The sequence below is a fragment of the Cebus imitator genome, unplaced genomic scaffold (genome assembly GCF_001604975.1).
Source record: "Cebus imitator isolate Cc_AM_T3 unplaced genomic scaffold, Cebus_imitator-1.0 Scaffold149, whole genome shotgun sequence".
Lineage (NCBI taxonomy): Eukaryota > Metazoa > Chordata > Mammalia > Primates > Cebidae > Cebus > Cebus imitator.
In genome coordinates this window covers 2418921-2443037 of record NW_016107464.1, presented here as the reverse complement: position 1 = coordinate 2443037, position 24117 = coordinate 2418921, and the positions used below count along the sequence as shown (strand labels likewise).

General features: G+C 37.8%; 1 protein-coding gene across 4 annotated transcripts in view; it reads right to left on the bottom strand.

Annotated features, from left to right (window-relative positions):
• RECK (reversion inducing cysteine rich protein with kazal motifs) overlaps positions 1 to 24117 on the bottom strand; it is an 88410-nt gene that overhangs the window by 36602 nt on the left and 27691 nt on the right. For 2 of the 4 annotated variants that reach the window (XM_017543151.1, XM_017543149.1), the window contains 4 exons: positions 22802 to 22849; positions 8865 to 8898; positions 5944 to 6141; positions 1880 to 2147 (listed from right to left, as the gene is read on the bottom strand). In XM_017543151.1, the coding sequence (XP_017398640.1) occupies positions 1880 to 2147; positions 5944 to 6141; positions 8865 to 8898; positions 22802 to 22849 (548 nt within the window). Of the gene's footprint in view, positions 1 to 1879; positions 2148 to 5943; positions 6142 to 8864; positions 8899 to 13591; positions 15335 to 21544; positions 21647 to 22801; positions 22850 to 24117 lie in introns of those variants that run through there. The other 2 variants (XM_037743692.1, XM_037743693.1) reach the window with 2 other exon arrangements.

Below are 24117 nucleotides of genomic sequence, written 5' to 3'. Positions count from 1 at the left end.
GTCACTGCGCCTGGCTAGTCCTTAACTTTCTATAGTTTGGGTATCCCTCATCTGAAATGCATGGGACCCAAATTTTTGAGTTTTTTGGATTTTAGAATACTTGTATAAACCTAATGAGATATTCTGGGGCTAGAACCCAAGTCTAAACATGACATTCATTTATGTTCATATATACCTTATACACATAGCCTGAAGGTAAATTTTATACAATATTTTAAATAATTTTGTACATGATACAAAGTTTTGACTGTGACCCACCACATGAGGTCAGGTGTGGAATTTTCCACTTGCGGTGTTATGGCAGCACTCAAAAAGTTTCTGATTTTGGAGCATTTGGATTTCGGATTTTTGGATTAAGGGTGGTCAATCTGTCTTTGCGTTGGTTAACGTCTCCTAGTTAGTTTCTTAAGTGTAAAAGAAAAATTACATAATTTCTCCAATTATCTCATAAGGTTTTATGAAGATGCAATCTGATGAGAATGAAAGCCTTCAGCAAACCATGAAACCCAGTATTAAGGTTAGAGAGAGGGAAGAGCATTCCTTACTGCAGCTCTTCTGGGACTGCACAGCCATTTCAATCTCTAGTGACTCTATATAGGTATAAACACTTCTGTGGGCATTCAAAGAAACACTCAGCATCCTACCCATAAATATATTTATTAACTTCTATAAAGCACTCAATTTCCTTAATTGCAAGCCTAATTTAATTTCCCCTTAAGTCTTTTTGTTAATTTTCTTTGGATATTTTTCAGGTTTTTAATGTCTTTTATTTATTTGGAGACTGAGTCTCACTCTTTTTCATGTCTTTCTTTCTTTCATTTATTTATGTATTTATTTTGAGATGGAATCTCACTGCTTCCCCCAGGCTAGAGAACAGTAGTGCTATCTCAGCTCACTACAATGTCTGCCTCCCAGGTTCAAGTGATTCACCTGCGTTAGCCTCCCGAGTAGCTGGAATTATAGGCACATGCCACGACGCCCTGCTAATTTTTGTATTTTTTTTTAGTAGAGACAGGATTTCACCATATTGGCCAGGCTGGTCTCAAACTCCTGACCTCAGGTGATCTGCCCGCCTCAGCCTCCTGAAGTGCTGGGGTTATAGGCTTGAGCCAACAAGCCTAGTCTTCAAGTCTTTTAAAAAATTTGCCAAAGATTGATTGACAGTTACCAAAGTTTGATAAGCTATTCTAGGCACGATTTTTTGCAAAAGGATCATCCAATTTAGAAACCACAGGAAAGACAGTTTTAATCCTGGTATCTTATATTCATTTCAGGATATCCTAGCAACATGGGGTCCCTTTTCACCCCAAATAACTCTAATAAAGCAAATTTCTATTTTACCCGTGTTCTACCATGGTCTTAGTTATCTCCATTAGTTTTTGTCTCTAGATTAGAATTCCTACATCCTATATTTGTATTGTAAATTTTTCATCCCTAAGTGTATCACCCAAATGAATGCCAATATACTACCACCTAGCTCTGGTTATAAGTGCTAACTCAGGTTAACCACCAACATAACAAAAAGTTCAAAGTTTCATAATTTAATAAAATGTCCCTTAGATGTCAGATCAAAACATTTTCTAAACTGTAAGCTTACTTCATGATCTCTATAAGGATAGAATTCATATTTCATCATCTTAAATATTTATTACCTTGCTAATGCTAATCCTCCACACCCCAAAACAGTGCTTTTAGCACAATGTTTTGTATATGCTACACAATGCTCAATACACATTTTCTGGATGAAAGAATATTTTATATTTTCTAAATGCTAAGCCTATATACCATGTAAGAATATAACACACATTTGCTAGGCTTAAAATCATTAATTAAAATGCCATTTTCAACTGATTTTAGTAAAGGAAAATGAAATACTAACCTACATGTTGAAGTATTTGCTTTAGAACAACAATGCAGTTTAGCCCCATCAAGGCCAGTAGAGGGAGGAGGGTGTACAGTGACTCCAGGGTGAACAGATTGTGAGCTTTCAAGAAAACACTGCCAAAGAGGATCTTGAGGCAAGGGCTGGGTCTTACAACCCTCGATGAGACCATCAACAATCTCCATTTCCGTTTTCTTGGACATCAGAATTCTCTTGCAGGCATTTTGGCAAGCATGGTCTTCGGCTCTGTCACAGCAATATAAACCTACATTTTCAGAATGTAAGTGGCTTAATTAGCTGTTTTTTTTTTTTTTTTTTTTTTTTTTTTTTTTTTTTTTTTGATTATTAGGAGATAAAGTAAGGAAAAGCAATAGGGCAGGGGGAAGATGATTATTCTTTCCACCTATCCTACTTTAAGTTCTGGGATACTTGTGTAGGACGTGCAGGTTTGTTACATAGGTATACAAGTGCCATGGTGGTCTGCTGCACCCATCAACCCATCATCTACATGAGGTATTTCTCCTAATGCTATCTCTCCCCTAGCTCCCCACCCTCAACAGGCCTGAGTGTGTGATATTCTCCTCCCTGTGTTCTCATTGTTCAACTCCCACTTATGAGTGAGAACATGCAGTGTTTGGTTTCTGTTCCTGTGTTTGCTGAGAATGATGGCTTCCAGCTTCATCCATGTCCCTGCAAAGGACATGAACTTATCCTTTTTTATGGCTGCATAGTATTCCATGGTGTACATGTACCACATTTTCTTTATCCAGTCTGTCATTGATGGGCATTTGGGTTGGTTCCAAGTCTTTGCTATTGTGAATAGTGCTGCAATAAACATACGTGTGCATGTTTTCTTTCTTTCTTTTTTTTTTTTTGTCATACTCTGCTTAGCACAGAACATGGCAGTGTAGTGGAAACCATTACTACTCTTAGTTATATGTCAGTATTTGCAGAATACAAGCCCTACTGAACTCACTCCCTATGACTTTGCAGTGTAGCAAAAAAGGTGAGGAGCTAAAGGTAGACAAGGTATCTATTATCAGAATTCACCACTGTCCCCAATCATGGGATCTTTAGCACCATACTTACAAAAATGAAAGGTCATCCTACACCTAAGAATTCCTCACAGGAGAGGCATTTTACATTCCTAGAAAAGGTATTGTAGATTGAGCTGGAATTATTTCCTGCTAGAAACAATCACCTAAAAGGGATTATGTTCTTGACGTGAAAGAGATGGCTAATTTTTATAGCAACAAACACAAATACCGTATTTCATCACATTCTAAGACCACATAAAGCTTTTAGGTATCTTAAGCTAATTAATCTAAGTTGTAACGTAAATAATACAGTAGCAAACTTTGACAGATATCAATTTGGTTCTGTCTTTAATTTTTTGCGAGAATCAGAAATAAAAAAACCCTTTCAACATACTATAGAATTCAGAAGGACTTCTTTGAAGTAGTTTTCTTTGCTTTGGAAGAAATCTATTTATGCATATCTATCTGGAGCCTTCTTTTCCAGATTCCTCTATATTGGCAAAGACAGAGAGATGGTTGTTCTACCCTTAAAACCTCTTTCTCCTTTTTTATTGAGCTGCCATCTCCTTAGCTCCAGCAGTACCTCTGTATAGACTAAATGTTAGAGCACAGATCTTCCTTTAAAATAAATGAAGGTTATTGGGGCAATGCTTCATCCTCTGATTTTGACCACACAGCTACACCACAGAATGTCAAAAGCATTAGAGTTCTGATTTAGATGGTGGCCAAGCAAGGCACACAGTACTGTTTTTGAGTTACAAAAACAAGTCTTTCTTTCTTTTCATCTTCCCCCCCACCCCGCCCCGAGGCAGGGTCTTGCTTTGTCACCCTGGCTGGAGTGCAGTGACTTGATCGTGGCTCACTGCAACCTTGTACTGGGCTCAAGGGATCCTTCGGCCTCAGCCTCCTGAGGAGCTGGGACTATAGGCATGCACCACCACACCCAGCTAATTATTATTATTTTTTTGTAGAGATGGGTTCTCACTTTGTTACCCAGGCTGGTCTCAAACTCTTGGCCTCAAGCAATTCTCCTGCCTTAGCATTACAAAGTGCTGAGATTACAGACAGAAACCACAGAGCCTCTTTTAATATCCCAGTGTAAATCAAAACATTGACATCTGGCTTATAAAACAGTCATTGGTTAGTTTGGTCCATCAGTCAGTTTTTATAAATCTGAACACCTCTAGATGAAGAAAATGGATTCCAGGATGTACAAAGCTGAGACTCTGAAGATCCATATCAGGTGCAGTTTCATCAGGAGTCCCTGGTTTATTATTATTATTATTATTCTTCGGCCACATTTTAGTAGAATTTTTTTTAATTCTTTTTTTTTTTAAATTCTTGGCTCTGATTTTTAAAAGATACCAGGCTCTCTTCTCATTTTTATGACTTTTTAATTACAAAAGTAATAATTGCTTACTGGCAAAAATTCAAACACTATGGAAAATACATAAAGTGAAACAATTAGGTATAAGCTAAAAAGTGTATCATCACACTATATTTTTAGTTTTGTGATTTACCTTGTTTTGCTTAAGACATCTTAGATTTCACTCTTTTTAGAGATAGGGTCTTGCTCTGTTGCCCAGGCTGGAGTGCAGTGGCACAATCATAATTCACTGCAGCTTTGACCTCCTGGGCTCAAGCCACCCTCCAGCCTCTACCTCCCAAGTAGCTAGAACTAAAGATATGTGCCTGCCCAGTTAATTTTTTAATTTTTCGAAAATATAGGGTCTCACTATGTTGCCCAGGCTGGTCTTGAACTCCTAGCCTCAGGCAATACTCCCACCTAGACCTCCCACAGTGTTGAGGTTACAGGTGCAAGCCACCATGGCCATCTTAGACTTGTTTCTTTCTTTTCCTTTTTTTTTTTTGAGATGGAGTCTTGCTCTGTCGCCCAGGCTGGAGTACAGTGGCACGATCTCAGCTCACTGCAACTTCCACCTCCTAAGTTCAAGAGATTCCCCTGCCTCAGCCTCCTGAGTAGCTAGGATTACAGGCATGTGCCACCACACCTGGTTGATTTTTGTATTTTTAGTAGAGACAGAGTGTCACCATGTTGGTCAAGCTGTTCTTGAACTCCTGACCTCAGGTGATCCACCCACCTCGGCCTCCCAAAGTGCTGGTATTACAGGCACGAGCCACCGTGCCTGGACTTTTTTTTTTTTTTGAGACAGGGTCTCTGTCACCCAGGCTGGAGTGCAGTGGCATGATCTTGGCTCACTGCAACCACAGCCTCCCAAGTTCATGCGATTCTCCAGCCTCAGCCTCCAAAGTAGCTGGGATCACAAGCGTGTGATCCTGTGTAATTTTTGTATTTTTTGTAGAGATGGGGTTTCACCATGTTGCCCAGACTGGTCTCTACCTCCTGAGCTCAAAGCAATCTGCCTGTCTTGGCCTCCCAAAGTGCTGGGATTACAGGCATGAGCCATCATGCTCGGCCTTGGATTTCTTTCTATGTAAGAAGTCCTTTTTTTTTGTTGGTTGCCAAGTATTATTATTCTTTTAATTTAATCTATTTTATAAGTATGCCATAATTTATTTAAATCAATTTTAATCAATACTGTATTGATGGATGTTTGTGTTATTTGTAATTTTTCTCTATTACACGAGCATTGTAGTGAGCATCCCTTACATGCATGCATTTATATAGATATATATATTTGTAAATTTATATAAGTTTTCTTGCGAGATAAATTCTAAGAAATGGAATTGCTAGACCAAAAGCTTATGATTATTTGAAATCTTAATGGTCATTACCCAACTTCTCTCCAAAAAATCCCTATCAATTAACTCTCCCACCCTCAGAATTGAGAATTCCTGTTTCCTCATACCCTCTACAGTCTCATCTTTCTTGGTCCCTATTGGCTGTGACAATATTCTTCAATCTGCCAAATCTAAATACCAAAGGAAGTCTGGCATTTCTCAAATGACCCAGATTGCAGATATCTACAGGAACATGTCACTTCTTTTTACAAACTCCCAAACCAAAGATTGAAATGAGAGGAATACGTCCTTTTTACTTACTATCCGTTGGGTTCCTCATTGGATAAGACTGAGTATAATTGTTCACACAGTGTATTAATTGTGGACTAATAGAAGCACAATAATTTTCCACTGCTTTAATCTGAGATGGACCAGGAGAAGAGTCTGTTCGAAAAATGGCTTGACAGTATTCTCGGCAGTTTGTGTGGTGACCTGCATAACTGCAACAAACCGAGCCCACTATGGGGAAAAAAAGAGAAGGGACTGAAATGGAAACAGCTTTTTGTTAATGTTAAATCATCATCATAATGATGGAACAATATATCTTTCTAAATTTGAGAAATAAAACCATGCCATAGAAGATGAACACTTAAAATCGGCACTCCTATAGATATAATCATGGGGACATTCAAGTGATCACTAGTATAAGTTATTATTCATCAACTTACAGTTGCTAGTCCAGTGGTTCTCTACAGGAACAGTACCACCCCCCCACCGCCAAGGAGTTGGACTACAGCTGGCATTTAGTGCATGGGGGTTAGGACTGCTAAATGTCTTGCAATGCATGGGACAGTCTCACATAACAAAAACTGTTTCTCAAAATGCCAAGAGTGCCCATGTTGAAAACTAGTGAAGCCAGGTCTTTCTGTGTTAGATTATTTGTAGAGGTTTATAAACACAAAGCAAAGCAGAACCAAACCAAACCAAACCAAAATAAAACAAAACCCTAAATCCCTCACATTTATAAAATAGGGCCAGTAAAAACTAAGTGATGTAAGGATCATTTAATAAATATGACATGTATATAAGTGTATCTTGAAACAAAATCTCGAAAGTTTTATATGGTTTGAACATCTATCTGTAAGAGTATGCCCAAATTGAGATAGACTTCATCTCACAATTGATATGACCTGCTTCAACACTGAAAAGTAAAACTCATTTGAAATAAATATTACTCTGGATTTATGTATTAAAAAATCAATGGGCTGCCATTTAAGGTATTTTGAAAGAGCTAGATGAGTAGCCGGGGGTGCAGGGGATTTGTAATGGAGAAGAACAAGAACCCCTCACAGGAATCTAAGGGAATCTGTGGGAGGCTGAAGGGAGAGGTAGACGTATGGCAGGAAGAGGTTAAGAGAAAGCAGGGGTTTGGGTGCTGTGGCTCATGCCTGTAATCCCAGAACTTTGGGAGGGCAAGGCAGGAAGATCACTCAAATCCAGGAGTTCAAGACCAGCCTGGGTAAAATGTTGAAACCCCGTCTATACTAAAAATACAAAAATTAGGCAGGCGTAGTGGCATGTGCCTGTGGTCCTAACTACCAGGGAGGGTGAGGTGGAAGGATGGTTTGAGCCCAGGAAGCGGAGGCTGCAGTGAGCCAATATCTTGCCACCATATTCTAGCCTTGGCAACAGAACTAAACCTTGCCTGAAAACAGAGAGAGAGAGAGAGAGAGAGAGAGAGAGAGAGAGAGAGAGAGCGCAGTGAGGAAATTCCTGATAACTCTTAGGGATAGATGTGGAGGAACCAGAATCAGGTTTCTGGTGAATTCCATAGACCCATGAGCATGGAGTTCAGATGACTTCCAGAAACAATGATAATGATAATAATAAAGTCATAATTGAAGAAACTGAACTAGGACTGAACTGAGGTAGGACAAGCCTCAGTTTCCTAGACCAGGGAACTATTCCATACCTACTATACTACTGCTTTTAAACTTGCTACCAAACTCATTGTGTTCATTGCCAAAGAGTTCATTTTATTCACAAAGAACAATTTTTTTTTGGACAGAGTCTTGCTCTGTTGCCCAGGCTGGAGTGCAGTGGTGTGATCTCGGGTCACTGCAACTTCTGTCTCCCGGGTTCAAGTGATTCTCCTGCCTCGGCCTCCCTAGCAGCTGGGACTGCAGGCACATGCCACCACGGTGAGCTAATTTTGTATTTTTAGTAGAGATGAGTTTTCACCATATTGGCCAGGCTGCTCTTGAACTGCTGACCTCAAGTGATCCATTTGCCTCAGCCTTCCAAAGTGCTAGGATTACAGGCATGAGCCACAGCAGCAGGCCAAAGAACAATTATTAGTGGCTACATTTATCACTGTAAACCTCAGTAAGGATAAGTTGGGGGTGATAGTGGGGAATGGTACAGACATGTAAGAATAGACAAATAGGAATAGAACAAGATGCCTATCTTCTGACTCCCACGCAGCTGGCTTCCTCACCAGTGTGAGAGGACATAAGATTACATGCCTGAGACTTCCTAGAAAATCTTGAACTAAGCCCCAGTTAGAAAGGGTAGAAGATAAAGTACAGATGGCAAATGTTTCTTCTTATCCTTCAATATACTTCCCTGCTCAGCTAAGAACTCTTTGTTCCTTACATGTGTGTTCCCATCCCTAACTGCTCTCAATATTCCCTTCACCTAAGGCCTTCCTCCCATCTCCATTTCCTCCATTCTCTGCTGTTCACATCTAGTCTATCCTTCAGGGCCTGGCTCAGCTACCAATTCCATGAAGCCACTTCTAAGCACCCCTGCAGCCTCTGAACTCCTGCAGCACTTTATCCAGCGACACTATCTCATATCCTACTATATCCCAGGGTTGTTTGTATACAGGTCGTGTCCTCCACAGATGTGTCTGCCTCACACTAAGTAAATGCTCAATCAATGTCTGCTGAATGAACTGAGACATAGCACTCAGCTACATTATATAGTGTGGGTACTTCTGAAAATGGGCCTATTTATTGGGTTGTGATCATGCTCTAGCACATACAGCTTTAGTATCTGCATTGTACATCTATAATTAGGACATGGGAATTGTTATAATACATGAATGACCTGAATACATCATGCGAAAGGGCCTATTGAAATCCTGCTGTGCACACTGCTTCAGATGGTTTACTAATTATGTTCTGTGAACAATGTTTTGATCTTTGGCTGCTTGTACAACCATCGGCAAATATACTTACTTTCATTTCTGCTAATGCAACTGAAAAGAGCATTCTGTAAATTAAAAAAAAACAAATAAACAGAAATTAACAACCAGACAGAATTTGTAATTTGATTCTACTTAATGGTTACATGAAAATCATGATATTAAAACTATTTAATTCTTCTCTAAATCCAAGACTGAAAACACAGAAGTTATGAAATGATATCCTGGTAAAAAGGCAAACCATCTTCCAACAAACATCAGGATCATGATGACCACTTGGAGCCATAAGCTGACCAGTTATAGAAAACCAAGTTTATGTAAAGTTTATGTAAAGCTGTAAGTGTGTGTGGGGCGGGTTGGGAGTGGGTGGGAGGGACTACTACAATGTATTAATCTTAATTAATTCTTGCTGTATATAAAAAACTTTCCAGAAAATAATAAATGACATCTAGGGAAATACATATTTCATATAACTACTGCAGTTTATATTTGAAAGGACTTTAGAGATTATCTCTACTTGTTCTCAAACATGGCTGTACACTGGAATCACCTGAGTTTTCTAGACCTTACCCTAGACTACAGATTCAGAATCTTGGGGTGAGGCACAGAAATCTAAATTTTAAACAAGACTTCAAATGTGTGTTGTTTTTTTTTTTTGAGACAGAGTTTCACTTTTGTTGCCCAGGCTGGAGTGCAATGGTGAGGTCTTGGCTCATAGCAACCTCTATCTCCCGGGTTCAAGCAAACCTCCTGCCTCAGCCTCCCAAGTAGCTGGGATTACAGGCACCTACCATCGTGCCCGTCTAATTTTTGTATTTTTAGCAGAAACAGGGTTTCACCATGTTGGCCAGGCTAGTCTCAAACTCCTGACCTCAGGTGATCCACTGACTTTGGCCTCCCAAAGTGCTGGGATTACAGACATGAGCCACCATGCCCGGCTCAAATATGGTTTTTAGATAGCCATCCTAGGACCAGAGTTTGGGAATCTATCATTTTACAGATGAAGAAACTATTTTCTCAGCAGGGGAAAGAGACCCACCCCAGGTAACAGAGCCAGTCAAAAGCAGAGTTTGAGACTATAATTAGTGTCTCTAGAGTGCTTAGATTATTGTTCAGAAAACAACACCCTATATTAAAGTCAATGTAAAGAAAATAAAACAAAACCCAAAACAAGACAAAAATGAAAAACTTATACAAAGCCATTTGGATATTTAGGGCTTGTCAGCTATGATTAATATCAATGACAATGGGAAGATAATGACTTCCTAAAAGAAATAATATTGGTATAAATAACAGGCAGAAGGAAATCAAGCACACCCTTATGTTGAATCGAGATGATTCAACAATTTGGCTTTTAATTGCAGCCAAATTGCAAGCTGGCTAGGTGACAGGGATTTGTTAAAGGATCAGCTACTGGCATTTAAAATCTAGCTTCAAAGATCCCTCTATGTAGCTGTGTGAAGCTGTATTCATTCATTTTCTCCCCTAAATAATATTCCATTGTAGGAATAAACTATACTTGATTTAACAATTTAAAGCAAAACAAAATAAAACAGAAAACCCTGGGCCTCATAGACAAGGGTTCCTGAATTTACCCAGTATGAATTTTTTCTGCTAGAGACCCCTCTGCTATATATCAAGCAATATAACAGTAGTGCAAAAGTAAATATTCTTAGTGTTAACAACGATCTTGTTTATATCTCTCTTCATCCATATTTCCTCGTTTTAGCGTGACTTCTCAGCTATCCATTATAGATAGCCCTCTATTTAAATGGATTCACTGGATTCAGGAACACATAAAATGATCTAAATCAATATTAAAAAGTAGTCAGCTACTGACTTTCTAGCCCTCTTTGATTGGATGAATGCAATTCTCATTGCTCTTTTCTTTCTACTAAGATGTTTGTTCCTTTTGGTTTGGCTTTTTTGACCTTGTACCTGAATAGATACGTTTGATACCTTGGTGGCTGTCTTGGGTTACATGGCCTGATTTTCTAGTATTTGATATTTTTCCAGTTATTATTAAAGTCTCCAGAGAAGTGGTTTTCAACCAGGGGTAATTTTGCTTCCCATGGTACATTTGGCAGTGCCTGGAGACATTTTGGTTGTCACAACTCTGAAGGGGAGGGAGTGCTACTGGCATCTGGGGAATAGAGGTCAGGGATACTGCTAAACATCCTACACTGCACAGGACAGTCTCCCTCCCCCACAGGATTATCCAGACCAAAATGCCAATGGTGCTAAGACTGATAAAGCCTGCTCTAGAGACTCTCACATTTGTTCAACCTGGATGTTTGAAAAATTGACCTTACAAATAAATGTCACTGTGGATCAGCTTAAGAGAGGTACTACTAAAGGAGATAAAACATGCAAAATGTCAGAAATCATCTAGTCCAACTTCCTTATTTGACAGAAGCCAGAGGCCAAGGCCTAGAAGGGATAAATACTTATGGGCAATAGCTTTTACTTACAATCTGGGGCTGGCAAACTATGATATACAAGCCAAATCTTGCCTGCCACCTGTTTTTGTAAATAAAATTTTTATTGGAACACAGACATGCTCATTCATTTACATACTTCTTAAATCTAATTTTAATTATTTTTTCATTTATAAACGTTTTTAAATTAAGAACACAATTTTAAGACATAGGGTTTTGCTATGTTGCTCAGGCTGGCCTCCATCCTACTGCCTCCCAAATACCTGGGACTATGGATGCATGCTGGCTCATTTATATATTTTATATGACTACCTCACACTAAGCACACTTCCATGGCAAAGTTGAACAGACAGAGAGTGAATTATCTGCAAGCCTAAAATATTTGCTCTCTGGTCCTTTACAGAGAAAGTCTCCCAACACCTGAAGAAAAAGGAAAAAGGCACAGTTGCTTCCCTTGATGCCACATCCAGAGTTCAGAGATGTTCTCTAAGCATCTCTTATTTCTCTTGATGTTCATTAATAGACCTTTCATGCAGTTTACCTGAATTTGTTGAACTAAAAATCTTCTATATTTTCACATGGCAGCATCATGTGAAAATTACCATTAACCACTAACATTTTAGGGTTAATAAATACCATCTTACCTCTTTACCCATTTTAAGGTTTAAAAGAATGTTCCTGCATTCCAGTATACCAGCATTTGATGAATTAATTGTTATACCTATCATGATTTAATAGACTGATCATATCTCCCTCTTTGATGAATGATTCCTAAATTTACTATATATAACTCTACCTTTTTACTGCTTTAACTACTGCTGATTTGCCTGACAGGGCTTAGGACATACACACAATGAGTTATAGCATTAACTTAATAGTTTCTTCATCTCTTAAGTCAGCCTATCTTGAAGTCTTAGCTAGTCAATTCTTAAGTCTTTCAAAAGTCTACCATCTCACTTTTGAAAGAGAGCCTTCTCACTTTTGGAGGTCACTGAGGGTTCGTATTCACTCCTATGGAGCCTCTTTTGATCTGCTTACCAATACCACACCCAATGTGTCCCCATATAACAGCTCCCTCCCCTACTCATCTTACTCAAGAATAGATCAAAACTTTAGGGGTGCTGAAGTGAGGATCTACCATAATCTCAAAGATGCAAAGAACATGTCAGCATACTGGAGTTGACAGGGTCTCAAGAAAACTTCAAATCCAAAAGCTCATGAAATGCTAAGTAGGAAAGGTTAAATATAACTGATCTTTAAAAAATACATGTTTTTAAACCTCTACAAGGTGGTTTTCCTTGTGGACACCATGACTGTCAAAAGTACAGGTGACAGGAGTATATAAAGGAGTTTAATGTCATGACTTGGATAAATCACTAAACAAGTAATTCTTAAATTTCTTCAGCCTTCCAAATGATGTGTCATTTCAACAGATAATGCAAATAAAAATGAACACCCAAAACAGAAATGAGCTTTATAGGTCTAGGCTGCTCAGAAAAATTTGCTCATTATCACCACAGGGCACCCAACCAGTTGGAAGCAAATTCACTGGCAAGTAACATCTGCAGAGAAACACAAGGTCTAAAAGAGAGCCTAGCACAGAGTATGTGCTTGTGGTGGACTGACTGCAGTAACGGCCCCAGTTTTTCATGTTTCCTTATATCTATTTCTTGCACACTAACTCTGGCCTTAGTCATGTGACTTGCCTTGCTTTTGGCCTAGTGGACACTAGCAAGCTTGAAGCAAGCAGCTGCCTGAACTACACTTGCATGCCTCTACTTTCTCTCTTGAACTCCTGCCACCGCCACGGGGAACATGCCTGAGCTAGTCTGCTAGAGGGATGGGAAAGACATGGAGAAGATCTGAGCTGACTTAGCCAAGGGCATTCTAAAGCAGCCATCCCCAGGCTGACCTGCCAACTGATTGGAGACGGATGAGTGCACCCAGCTGGAATCAGCTAAGCCTGGCCAGAGCAGAACTGCCTAGCAATCCCTTATATTTGTGAGAAATAATAAATTGTTACTGTTTTAAGCTATGGAGTTTTGGGATGGTTTACTATACAATATTATTAGGATAATAGCACTCAGAATGTAAACATTCTCTACAGTACAGTAGAGAATGAGCACTTTCTCCACTAATTTCAAGAGTGTAAAATATTTACACAGGGTTTCCACATAAAGCTGATATACTGTGTAGCAAAGAACCTTGAATAATTCTGTTCTCCAGAGTGGGAAAAAGTCTATAAAATTTTTCTATTTATAAAAGTACTGACTGTAGCACTTTATTATAGACAACAGCTTTCTGCTCACCCTTTAAGTCTTACCTGCTCTGTGAGGACTTTCCCATTTCCCTAGGCAGAGTTTTTTCCTCCAGACTCCAATATATCTTGTACAGACTTCTAGCAATGTACTTGTCTCACTGTATTGTAATGGACTATTTGAATTTCTCTCTTCCCATGGACTATGAGCTTCTTGCAGACAGTGGCTAAATCCTTTCATTTTTGTACCCTGAAAACAGTGCCTGGTACATAGTAAATATATCGGTTCAGTGTGCAGTTCAATGAATGTTAAGTGAATGAATGACAAAGATAATTATATGAACTCTGTCCCAGAAACTCAGGTGTTAGTATTAAAAAGAGACATGTAAATATAGAGTTATACTATAGAACGACAAATGCTATAATAAAGCATGCAAAGGGCTTAGAAGTAGTGATCAAGTTTATGTGTGTGGAGAGAAGAACAGGCAGGAAAGGCTTTAAAGAGGTACCATTTAAAGCAGGATTTAAGGCAAAGGTTACTCAAGTTGAATAGGGGTAGTGAGGCTCTGGGACCAGTTTTTTTTGGGGGGTAGTTGTAGAGAAAATCTGGATGTGTATTATTTGCTGATGTTCACAGTGCAAGTACCTATATACTCATGGCTGATTTTAAGTTACAAGCTGGCTTGCAAAATTACTGAATATTTAACAAGCAGTACTCCCTTGCTGGTAGGGAGCTGGTATTGTCAGCTCCAATATACTACTGGATGGGGGTATGTTCGGATGGATACAGAAGAAGGAGCTTCAGGTAGAACAAACAATTTGTACAACTACAACTAACATATAAAACAACAGGGTCAATCTGGGAAATTATCAGTAGCATGCTGCTGAGGTTTAACAGAGAGAAGAACCAGGAGCTAGTCTGAGAAAAGCTTGGGATGCTGGGCCGAGGAGCATGAGCTGTGTTCTACAGGGGAGCAACTGAAGGGTTTAAGGAAGGTAGTAATGTGATCAAATTTGGATGAATCTAGAAGTGGATATAGTGGGTAAGAGGAGAAATCAGACACAGGAAAACTAGTTTGGTAGCTATTGTAGTCATCCAGAAAAGTGGCAGTATAAGCTAAGGCAATATTTGAGGATCTGGAAGGGAGACTGATTTAAGGTAATTAGAAGGTAACCCTTTAGGCTTGAGAGCCAGTAACTTGTGGGAGATGATGAGAAAGAGGAAAGAGTAGACAATACCTCTGAGGCATTTAAGTTGATGTACCTAGAAGGACTGTATTGGTACAACCAAGCAAGAAATGTAAGAACAATAAAAGTTTTGTTTTGGAATGTGTGTGTATGGGTGTGTGTGTGTGCGTCTGTCTGTGGGTGTGTATGGTGCTGTTTAGGGGTGGAAGGGAGGGAAAGGGAGGTAAAAAAGGTAGAAAAAGTAATAACCAATTTGGTTGATTTGATATCAATCAATTTTGGTTTAATTGTTTGCTGTTCCAAGGGAACATTAAAAGTATATGTATCCAATAGTGTTCAGGAGCTCAGAAAAAGAGGTTAGCAATGAAGATTCTGAAGTTGTCAGCATATAGGGACAATTAAATCTATGGGAGATGAGATTGCTTAAGGGGAAAACCTTGGCCACTTAAGATTAGACCAGGTCACAATCTAATCTGATTTGATCAAATTTCCCTTTTGGAATTATCTCATTCAGGTGACTTCTGAGAAGAATGAACTGGAAAAGGAAATACACTAGTAGCAAGGAGACTAGATAGTTGCTCCCTTCCCCAAACTACAAAACAAATATTACAAACTAAAACAACACACAAGGTTTTATACTATCTTAAGCCAGTACTGCAGGACCTAATAGGTTTCGCTCTTTTTGGAGCTCATCAGCTGCAGGTAACGGCTCAAATCTACTCTGATACAGTATACCTGTATAGCTTTTTACCATTTATAAAGCCTCCCATTGACAGTCTTCTATTTACTACATCCTGGCAATTCCAGAAGTTGCCTCAGCATAAACTAAAAGATGCTTTACTTTTAGGTCCTGAGGGCTTTGCTGGGGCAAAGTATCACACGGCTCCTTTTGTTAAAATCCCTAAAAGCTGACCAGTCAAGGAACAAAACTGTCCACAACCTAGGCTGTTATCTGCCACAACCAGATGGTCTCCTCTATTCTTAGAAGCACTGCAGCACAGATCCAATCACAATGAAGCTTAGGAAACTTCTAGCTGTCCAGAGAATCCTGTTGGTCCTGATATCCCTCCTCCTCTTATCTCTAAATTGGGCTATTTTTTTCATCCCTTTTCCTTTATGCTTCTGGTAGTAAATCTAGAATCAAAGTTAATTTGAAAGAAAAAGAAACAAAATAAAATTAATGTATATACAGAAATCTTTAAGCAGAACATTTTACTGTGACATTTCCTAAGGAAACACTATACAGCCTGGGTAGGCATACATAAATATACACCAAACACTGCCATCCAGGGGCAGAACCAAGTGTATAGTAAGCTATCATTTGTGGTAAAGCGGGGTAGAGGAGGACTATATATACATATATATTTACATTTATATGCAGAAAATATCTCTAGTAACTTTAGGAACTGGATGGCTGTGGGAAAGATAATTCATTGTATACCATTTTGAATTGTGAACCATGTGAACATGCCAAAAATAAAATTTAACACATATCTGCACCCTTCTATACACTTAGCTGTGTACTGATAGGTGGGGCTGACAGAACAGTGCTTGGAACTCACAAGGCTAACTTTGTTTTTGTGATTCTAGAGCCTTCTTAATATCCTCAGTCTCAATTTTAGCATTCGCATAGAACCAGCACTTCACGGCAGAACAATACTTTAGTTGTACTGGCAACTGTTTAGTTTAAAACAACTGCCTTAAGACTAAAAAAAATGTTCTCACAGAAATACCTCTTACTGACTTTCCTTCAGAGTTTCTTGCCTTCCTTAATAATATCAAAAAAGTATACTGAAGAAAGCTAGCAAAGAAAGGAGAGACATGAAAATGACATGTCTGAAAATATAAAGAAAAGCCTAGAGAAGAATCTGTGAAGAAGGGAAGAAACAAGTAAAAAAACATAAAAAGTATGATGGTAAATTTGTAGCATTGTACTTCAGTGGCTCACACAACAAATGGAAAAGTATTTATACTTATTGTCATTACGTTAACAGAATGGCAGGTGAGGTCTGCCATTAAAGGTATAAAATGGCTGGGAGCAGTGGCTCATGCCTGTAATCCCAGCACTTTGGGAGACTGAGGCAGGTGGATCACCTGAGGTTGGGAGTTCGAGACCAGCCTGACCAACATGGAGAAACCCTGTCTCAACTAAAAATACAAAATTAGCCAGGCACGGTGGCTTATGCCTATAATCCCAGCTACTTGGGAGGCTGAGGCAGGAGAATTGCGTGAACCTGGGAGGTGGAGGTTGCAATGAGCCGAGATCATGCCATTGCACTCCAGCCTGGGCAACAAGAGTGAAACTCCATCTCCAAAAAAGAAAGGTATAAAATGGATTTACAAACCTCAAGCTAAAATTTATCTCATCATTTTATAGCCGTTGCTAGTCTCTGGGAATTCATCAGCCTCATATTATCTTAATGAAGCTTATTCTGACATTCAAGGAAAAAAATAATCATCAATAACCAAAAAGATTTTTAAATCATGATTTTGGTGGCTAGAAGAAAATGTTCACGGCCAACCTGTGAACAAAGACTATGCATAAAGAATCTACACTGTATGAATTCATTTTTACTTTAAACATGAATTCATTTTTACTTTAGTTCTAATCAGCCAATGTGCAAAAGTATGGCTATACCTATAGTTTACAGTCAGTATCTGTTCGGACTATTGGTGCCTATGTAACTCCAGCTACTGAGTATTCTGAATATTATCTCTGGTTCTAGCTTCACACATTTATGAACCCATGTGGCCTAACTAATACTTTAAGGTGGACCAAAGGACAAAGCCTGTGAAAATGCAGAGAAGCTAGAACTGAGTATGCCCATGATACTTGAACATGCTCATAAAGGAGTTACCAAGCTAATGCTTGATTTGGGTAGCTCCTACAGGCCAGGGTTTGGTGAAACCCCATCAGTCAAGTGTGATCCTCAAAAGAAGTACTCTCAAGTACTGAAGGATATATTATTTCTTAGGTATTCATCAGAATAAGAGAACTACAGAATTGGAAGGGAGATCATCAAACCTCCTTTCGGTTGCATCAAATCTTATGTCCCTTCACATGATGGATCCAGTAAGTCTTTACTTGAACATTGCTAGTGAGAGGAAGCTGTTTCTGGAATATCTCATTCTATTTTGATCAATTTCAGATTGGTATCTGGCTCCTTCTTTTCTAGCTCCCTAAAGAAACTCAGCTATTTTTTTTTTTTAAAGAATAGATTATTTTAGATTCTATTAAATTCTCAAAGATTCTATTCTCTTTCAGAACCCAGCTCTCTATTCTTTTTACACTTTTTCTCTATGGAGCTTTCACTCACTCCAAGGTTCAAGGGTTACTGCAAAGTTGACTGTGAGCATGATGATTCTCCTCATCTTTAGTCTGGATTCCTAATCACCTCTGGATATGGGTCTTTACATTAAAAGGACCTAACACACCATATGCTTCAATTTCTTCAAACTCCTTTCCAAACATATATGCTATTGCTGCTATATTTTAATTCTTTTAAAAAAATCCAGTAATATATTATTATTGTTTTAACATCTGTATCTGAATTTACCCACTTTTTATTTTCACATTCTCTTGCATCTCAAATAATTTTCTGTCTGAAGTAGATCTTTCAGAATCTTTTTGAGAGAACTGCTAGAAAGGGTCCACTAATGGCAATTCTGTTTCAGCTGTCTAGAAATAGCTTAATTTTGCCTCTTTCTTGAAACACATTTTTGCTGGATATAAAACTCTAGGTTGATAGTTACTTTCTTTCGGAACCATTTAGGCATGATTCTACTGTCTTCTAGCTTCCTCTGTTACTACTGGGAAATCAGTTGTTGGTCTTCTTTGACGGCAATGCCTTTTTTCCTGACTACTTTTAAGATCTTTGACCATGATGTTTGTCTATAATATGTGGATTTTTTTTTCTTTTAATCCTGCTGGATATTTATAGGGCTTCTTTAAACACTTCTCTTGCCCATACTATTTCTTTTTCTTCTAGAACTCCAATTAGAGAGGATTTTCTTACTCTATCCTTCCTGTCTCCTAAACTATCTTTCAGCCTCATGTCACTCTGTTTCTTTTCCATATAATTTTTTAGCTCTATCTTCCAATTTACTAACTTTATTTGCTGTACCTAATCTACTATAACACCATTGTGTTTGTATTTCAATTATACTGTTCCGGAAATTCTCTTTGATTCTTGCTTGCTCTTCTTCTTTTTTTTTTTTGAGACAGAATTTCGTTCTTGTTGCCCAGGCTGGAGTGCAAATGGCATGATCTTGGCTCACTGCAATCTCTGCCTCCCGGTTTCAAGTGATTCTCCTGCTTCAGCCTCCTGAGTGGCTGGGATTACAAGTGTGCACCACCACCATTTTAATTTTTGTATTAAAATACAAAAATAAAATTTTTTGTATTTTTCGTAGAGACGGGGTTTCATCATGTTAGCCGGGCTGGTCTTGAAATCCTGATGTCAGGTGATCCACTCACCTCAGCCTCCCAAAATGCTGGGATTACAGGTGTGAGCCACTATTTTATTTTTTAAACATATTAAACATTTTAGTCTGCATGTGATAATTTCTATATCTGAAGTATCTTTAGGTCAGATTCTGTTCACCATCATTCCTGTTGGCTTTTATTTGATGAATCTTGTTTTCTGGTGAGTTCTGTGACTTTTTTATTGTAAACTGCTTATTTTCCTTAGAACTTTATCTGTGGAAATTTCAAGAGGTCTGGAATAAAGATCAGTTCTTCCAGACAGGATCTGTGTTACCTTTTCTCAAGTATCTGAGGGCCACTACCATTTCAGAACCACTCGAAATAAGTTCTCAGCTTGAGGTTTTATAAACACTCAATTGATATGAATTTGGGTTTCAAACTCAGGTGAAGGCCAGGTTAGAGTTATGAATTTCCAATGGAGACAAGATTAATGTTTGAGAGAAGCAATTTTCCTTGCAGATCCCCCTGGAAAGGGAGATGAGCATATTTCCTGGTCACCTTAATACTAAATGTATAGTCCCTTTGGAATCCCAAATTTATTGGTGGGAAAGGGAAGGGATTTCAACTAGATTTTCCAATTAGAACCTAGGATTTGTCTCCTGACTTCTGAGCCTCATAAAGCTACAAAGCCATAAAAATTGATTCAGCAAATGCCCTCAAAGCTAATATTTTCGTTACTGCTCTTACTTCTCTGAATTCCTGCCTTCATTTAGTTTTTGGCTTCAGCCTTCCATATTTTCTTTCCAGCAAATTAATCCAGCATTTTAAGTTATTTTCACCTGGAGGACTGGTCCAGGTACCAAGTCTGCCACATTACCAGAAAGAGAAGTTTTAAATAGTACCTTTAAATGAATGCCAGGAAACTAGGCTTAAAAGATTAGACTAGCTTCCTGAATATAATCTATATTCAATCTATCACAACAAATCTTGTTGATGGATTCTGCCTTTGAATCTCTGATTTATTTTTGAATATCTGACTCTATTACTATCATCCTAGTCTGGGATTTATTATCTCTTTTTAGCTAAGCTAGAGAGGTTTGTGGGATCTAAAACTTAGCCTGCACAAGATTATGAGCTTAAATTTTCTAAAATATTGGCTGTGTTATTTGTTATATTGGTCTCCTTTTACAGAACCTTCATAATTGCCCTCTAATTAATAATGAGTTGAGCCTCAAAATGCCATCTTTTCAGGATTTGGTCCCACTTTACCTATCCAAGCACAGATTAGCAGCCCAAAATAGGTCTGTCTTCTCTTTTCTTCCTGCATAAGTCATGTGCATTTTTGATAACATACCTTTGATCCACAGTCTTATTACCCAAATTATAACAAATCTTTCAGGCCTCTCTCATTTGCAAAGTTTTTCCTAATAACTCTCAACATTCTTGCTCTGCTTTCTGATTTCCCTGAGCCCTTATATGTACAATATATATTTTATTTAGCTTGACTCAATTAGATATAATTATTTACTATTTGGAGATATGCTAAAAGTTGCTTAATCAGAATTCTAAACTAAGTCTGCTTCCAGTTAATGCTCTTTCTAATATATAAAACTCTCAGTATTCAACACGTACTTGTTAATTTGCATAAGAAAAAAACAGACTATAAAATCAGATGTAACAATGCTTTACCTTAAACTGGTTTATCTTAGGTTGGCTAGAACAAAACAAAACCTTAAATGGCATTAACATTTTAAAACTTTATTTAAGTAAATTTCTTAGCAAATTCCCTCAAAAGGAAGTCTACAGCAGCTTACCAAAAAAGATAAACATTAGCTCCTCCAAATGTAATTATTCATTCTCTGAAACTCAAATCAAACTATACATAAAACCACTCTCTGGGTGAATGCTAGCCTTAAAATTGCAAGCCTAAAGAAATGGCTTGTACATCTACAAGTTCATCCCAGGGACCATTCCAGTGTTAAGGAAAAGATGCTAAAAGCCTAGTTTATAAATTATTCTGATGTTGGTAAATAACCAGTCCAGTTAAAATAGACTATATTGCCAAATTTACCCAATTCACTTTATAACAAATAGCTTTTATGTCTCGACTAGACTTCAACAATCATGACAGTGACTGTTATATGAGGTTTATGATGCAGAACGCTTCCTGCATTAAAGTACTCTTATTGCTCTTTTTGTTTCTAAATAACATGTAAGAAATTAAACTGAGTCTTATACTGAAGAATTTGTGGGATTAATTTTTAATATAAAAACAAAAGAACCCTTTTTGCACACAGATTTTTGGAAAATGGTTGCTTAATTCTAGGTCAAATTAGATAAGATAGGCCGGGAAAAGTAAACTATTCTTAGTATTTCTATTATAAGACAGTGTTTGTCTCTCTTACCTTTCCTGTCTCGTCCTTCATCAACACATACTGGCAGACTTCCTAGGGCAATGCAGAAATCCAGACAAGAGAAGGAAGCACACTAAAATAACGGAAGACAGGCTATAGAAGATGGACAGTGTCAGACATCATGTAGGAGAAAAGAAGGAATTATCACAGTTAGCCACTTTGTTCAAGAGAAACTAAAACTGGTTATTTTAAAGATAGAGAGATAAGAAAAAAAGATATTTTACTTCCTTGTAGCAAGACTCCTTTCAATAAGAACAGAGGAGAGCTATAGTTAATTTGGAAATCTATCTTCAGAGGAACAGATATAACTTAGCAAACAGTACAAAGGAACAAAAGGTAAATAAGACTGTCTAGTTTAAAAATGTTAATCAAGAGATACAGGCTTTCAGAAAAGAAAAAAAGAAGAGAACTATAACCTAGAAGTAGTTAAGAGAGTTATTCTATCTTTTCCAAGAAAACACAGCAATAGGAATCCCAACATTTATATATAAAAATGGTCCATGAGATATGTGATATGCACTTAAGTATCCTTAATTACATGGCCTTACACTATGAAAAACAGTAATATTGTCACACTTAAGAATAGAGTTCTAGAAAAATGAACAAAGTAGCCCCAACGAGGTTTTCTCAATCAGGGACAATCTTCTGCACATATTTGTACGGTGTAAAATACTTCTGCTATGCTCCTGCCTTAATATCAACCCCATCTAGATACCAGTGTTTGAAATCCCACCATTGAGATTAGAGTCCTTCAGATTTAATATAGCTTTTGCAACTTAGTATTTTTTGCCCCAATGCAAGATTCTAGGAAAGTCTGAGCTCTTCATACTAGCCCTGTGATTTTTCTTTATTTTATTACTTTTCTTTATAATTAGAGGTTGTTTATAAAAATGAATACCACCTGGATGGGTGAAGAGATAGGAGATGGGACAAAAGAGAACACAAAACCTGAGAATAACTATTTCACAACCTTGGGTACAACTAGTTGCTTTGTTATAAAATTATAGGTTAAATCCTTTGTATGTGAGATTTAGGCATTTCTCTAAAATAAATACTTCATTTAAATAAAAATAAATTAAAATAACAACATTTCTAAACATAATAAATGACATTTTTGTCAAGGCTAAATTTTCTGTAAGGTAAAAGGGAAGTTGCATAAAAATGAATTCATTTTAAAAATTTAAGTAATTTTGTTAATTCTGATAACATCTGAATAGGCTATCCACATTTGTTCGATAAAATGCATACCTCATATTCTTTTCTGCAAACTTTGGAAATATCATTCTTTGAAGATGCCTAAAAGCCAACAAATTTCTCCATTAATTTATTATACATGCTATTTGGCACATGGCAAAAGTAACACAAATTAGTATATGTTAATTACTGGTATTCTTTATTTAATCAAGGAAAACCTTATGCTCAAATATTTTAAAGACCCTAAAATACAACAAACAAATTTCATGCAATTTCTTTAAAACAAACATCATCCCTAAGGCTACTCAATATTTTAGAGCTTTGTTCTAACTTTTATGGCTTTAATCTCACATAATAACACAGTCCTTTTGCTATTTCAGAAACTAGATGTCTTTGAAGGAAATTATAAATCAGAGGACTTTCTTTTTTTTTTTTTTTAGCTGAATTCCACTCTGTAGCAAATTTTCTTGTGAAGCTCTGCCACAGCAAATTTTCTTGTGAAGCTCTGCCAGGGCACTTACATTTTGCTTTTTCTTTAACTCTTCACATTCTAAGCTTTCATACTGAACTCGCTGAGTATTTAATAGATGGGGCAACTAAATAGGGAAGGGGTACTATGCCAGGCATTTAAGAAGTTATTTTTGTGTAAGTCTCTTAACAAGTTTATAAAGAAGATACTAACCCCTCTACTGATGAGGAAACTAGTGCTTAGAGAAGCAGCAAGTTATTTACCATGTTTAAGTACATACTTTCTTCATAAAAGAAGCAAAAAACAAAAATCGTTGAGGGGTGGTTCTTTTTCCACATGAATCAGTCTCCGTTCCAGAGCTGTGGGCTCTGGTTCCTTGCTCCATTCTTCCTGCTCTATCACCTAGGCCCGTGCAATTTAGAATAGGCCAGCTGATGAGGACAGGGTGAGCAAGAAACAGAATGGGCCAACAACTGCTTTAAGACTCACTAAACCCATTATACTTCAAATCCTCTGCAATTCAGGTTCACCTCAATGCCTGGAGGACAGCAGCAGACAGCTAGGTCATGTGCTACCCAGACTGTTGCTGAGGCTATAGGACAGTCATCTCTGTGAAAGTGAAAGCGATACCATATCTCATATACTCTTCTCCAGAGGTAAGTCCATTTCTAGTTTCCCAGTTAAGTCTATTCCTGCCACTTGGAGTAGAGGAACCAGGAGGCTAGTTTTTCCTCTCTGAGAAACCACTACTAAAATATGGAAAGTGAGGACAAACTCAGGTGCCTATGCTGAACTGAAGCAGAGCTGTATCAAATCAAAGAGAAGGAATAACTCATTGTGGGAATCACATTCCTCTTAGGAGCAGAGAAGGGATATCAGAAGGCACTCAAGGTAAAGCCAT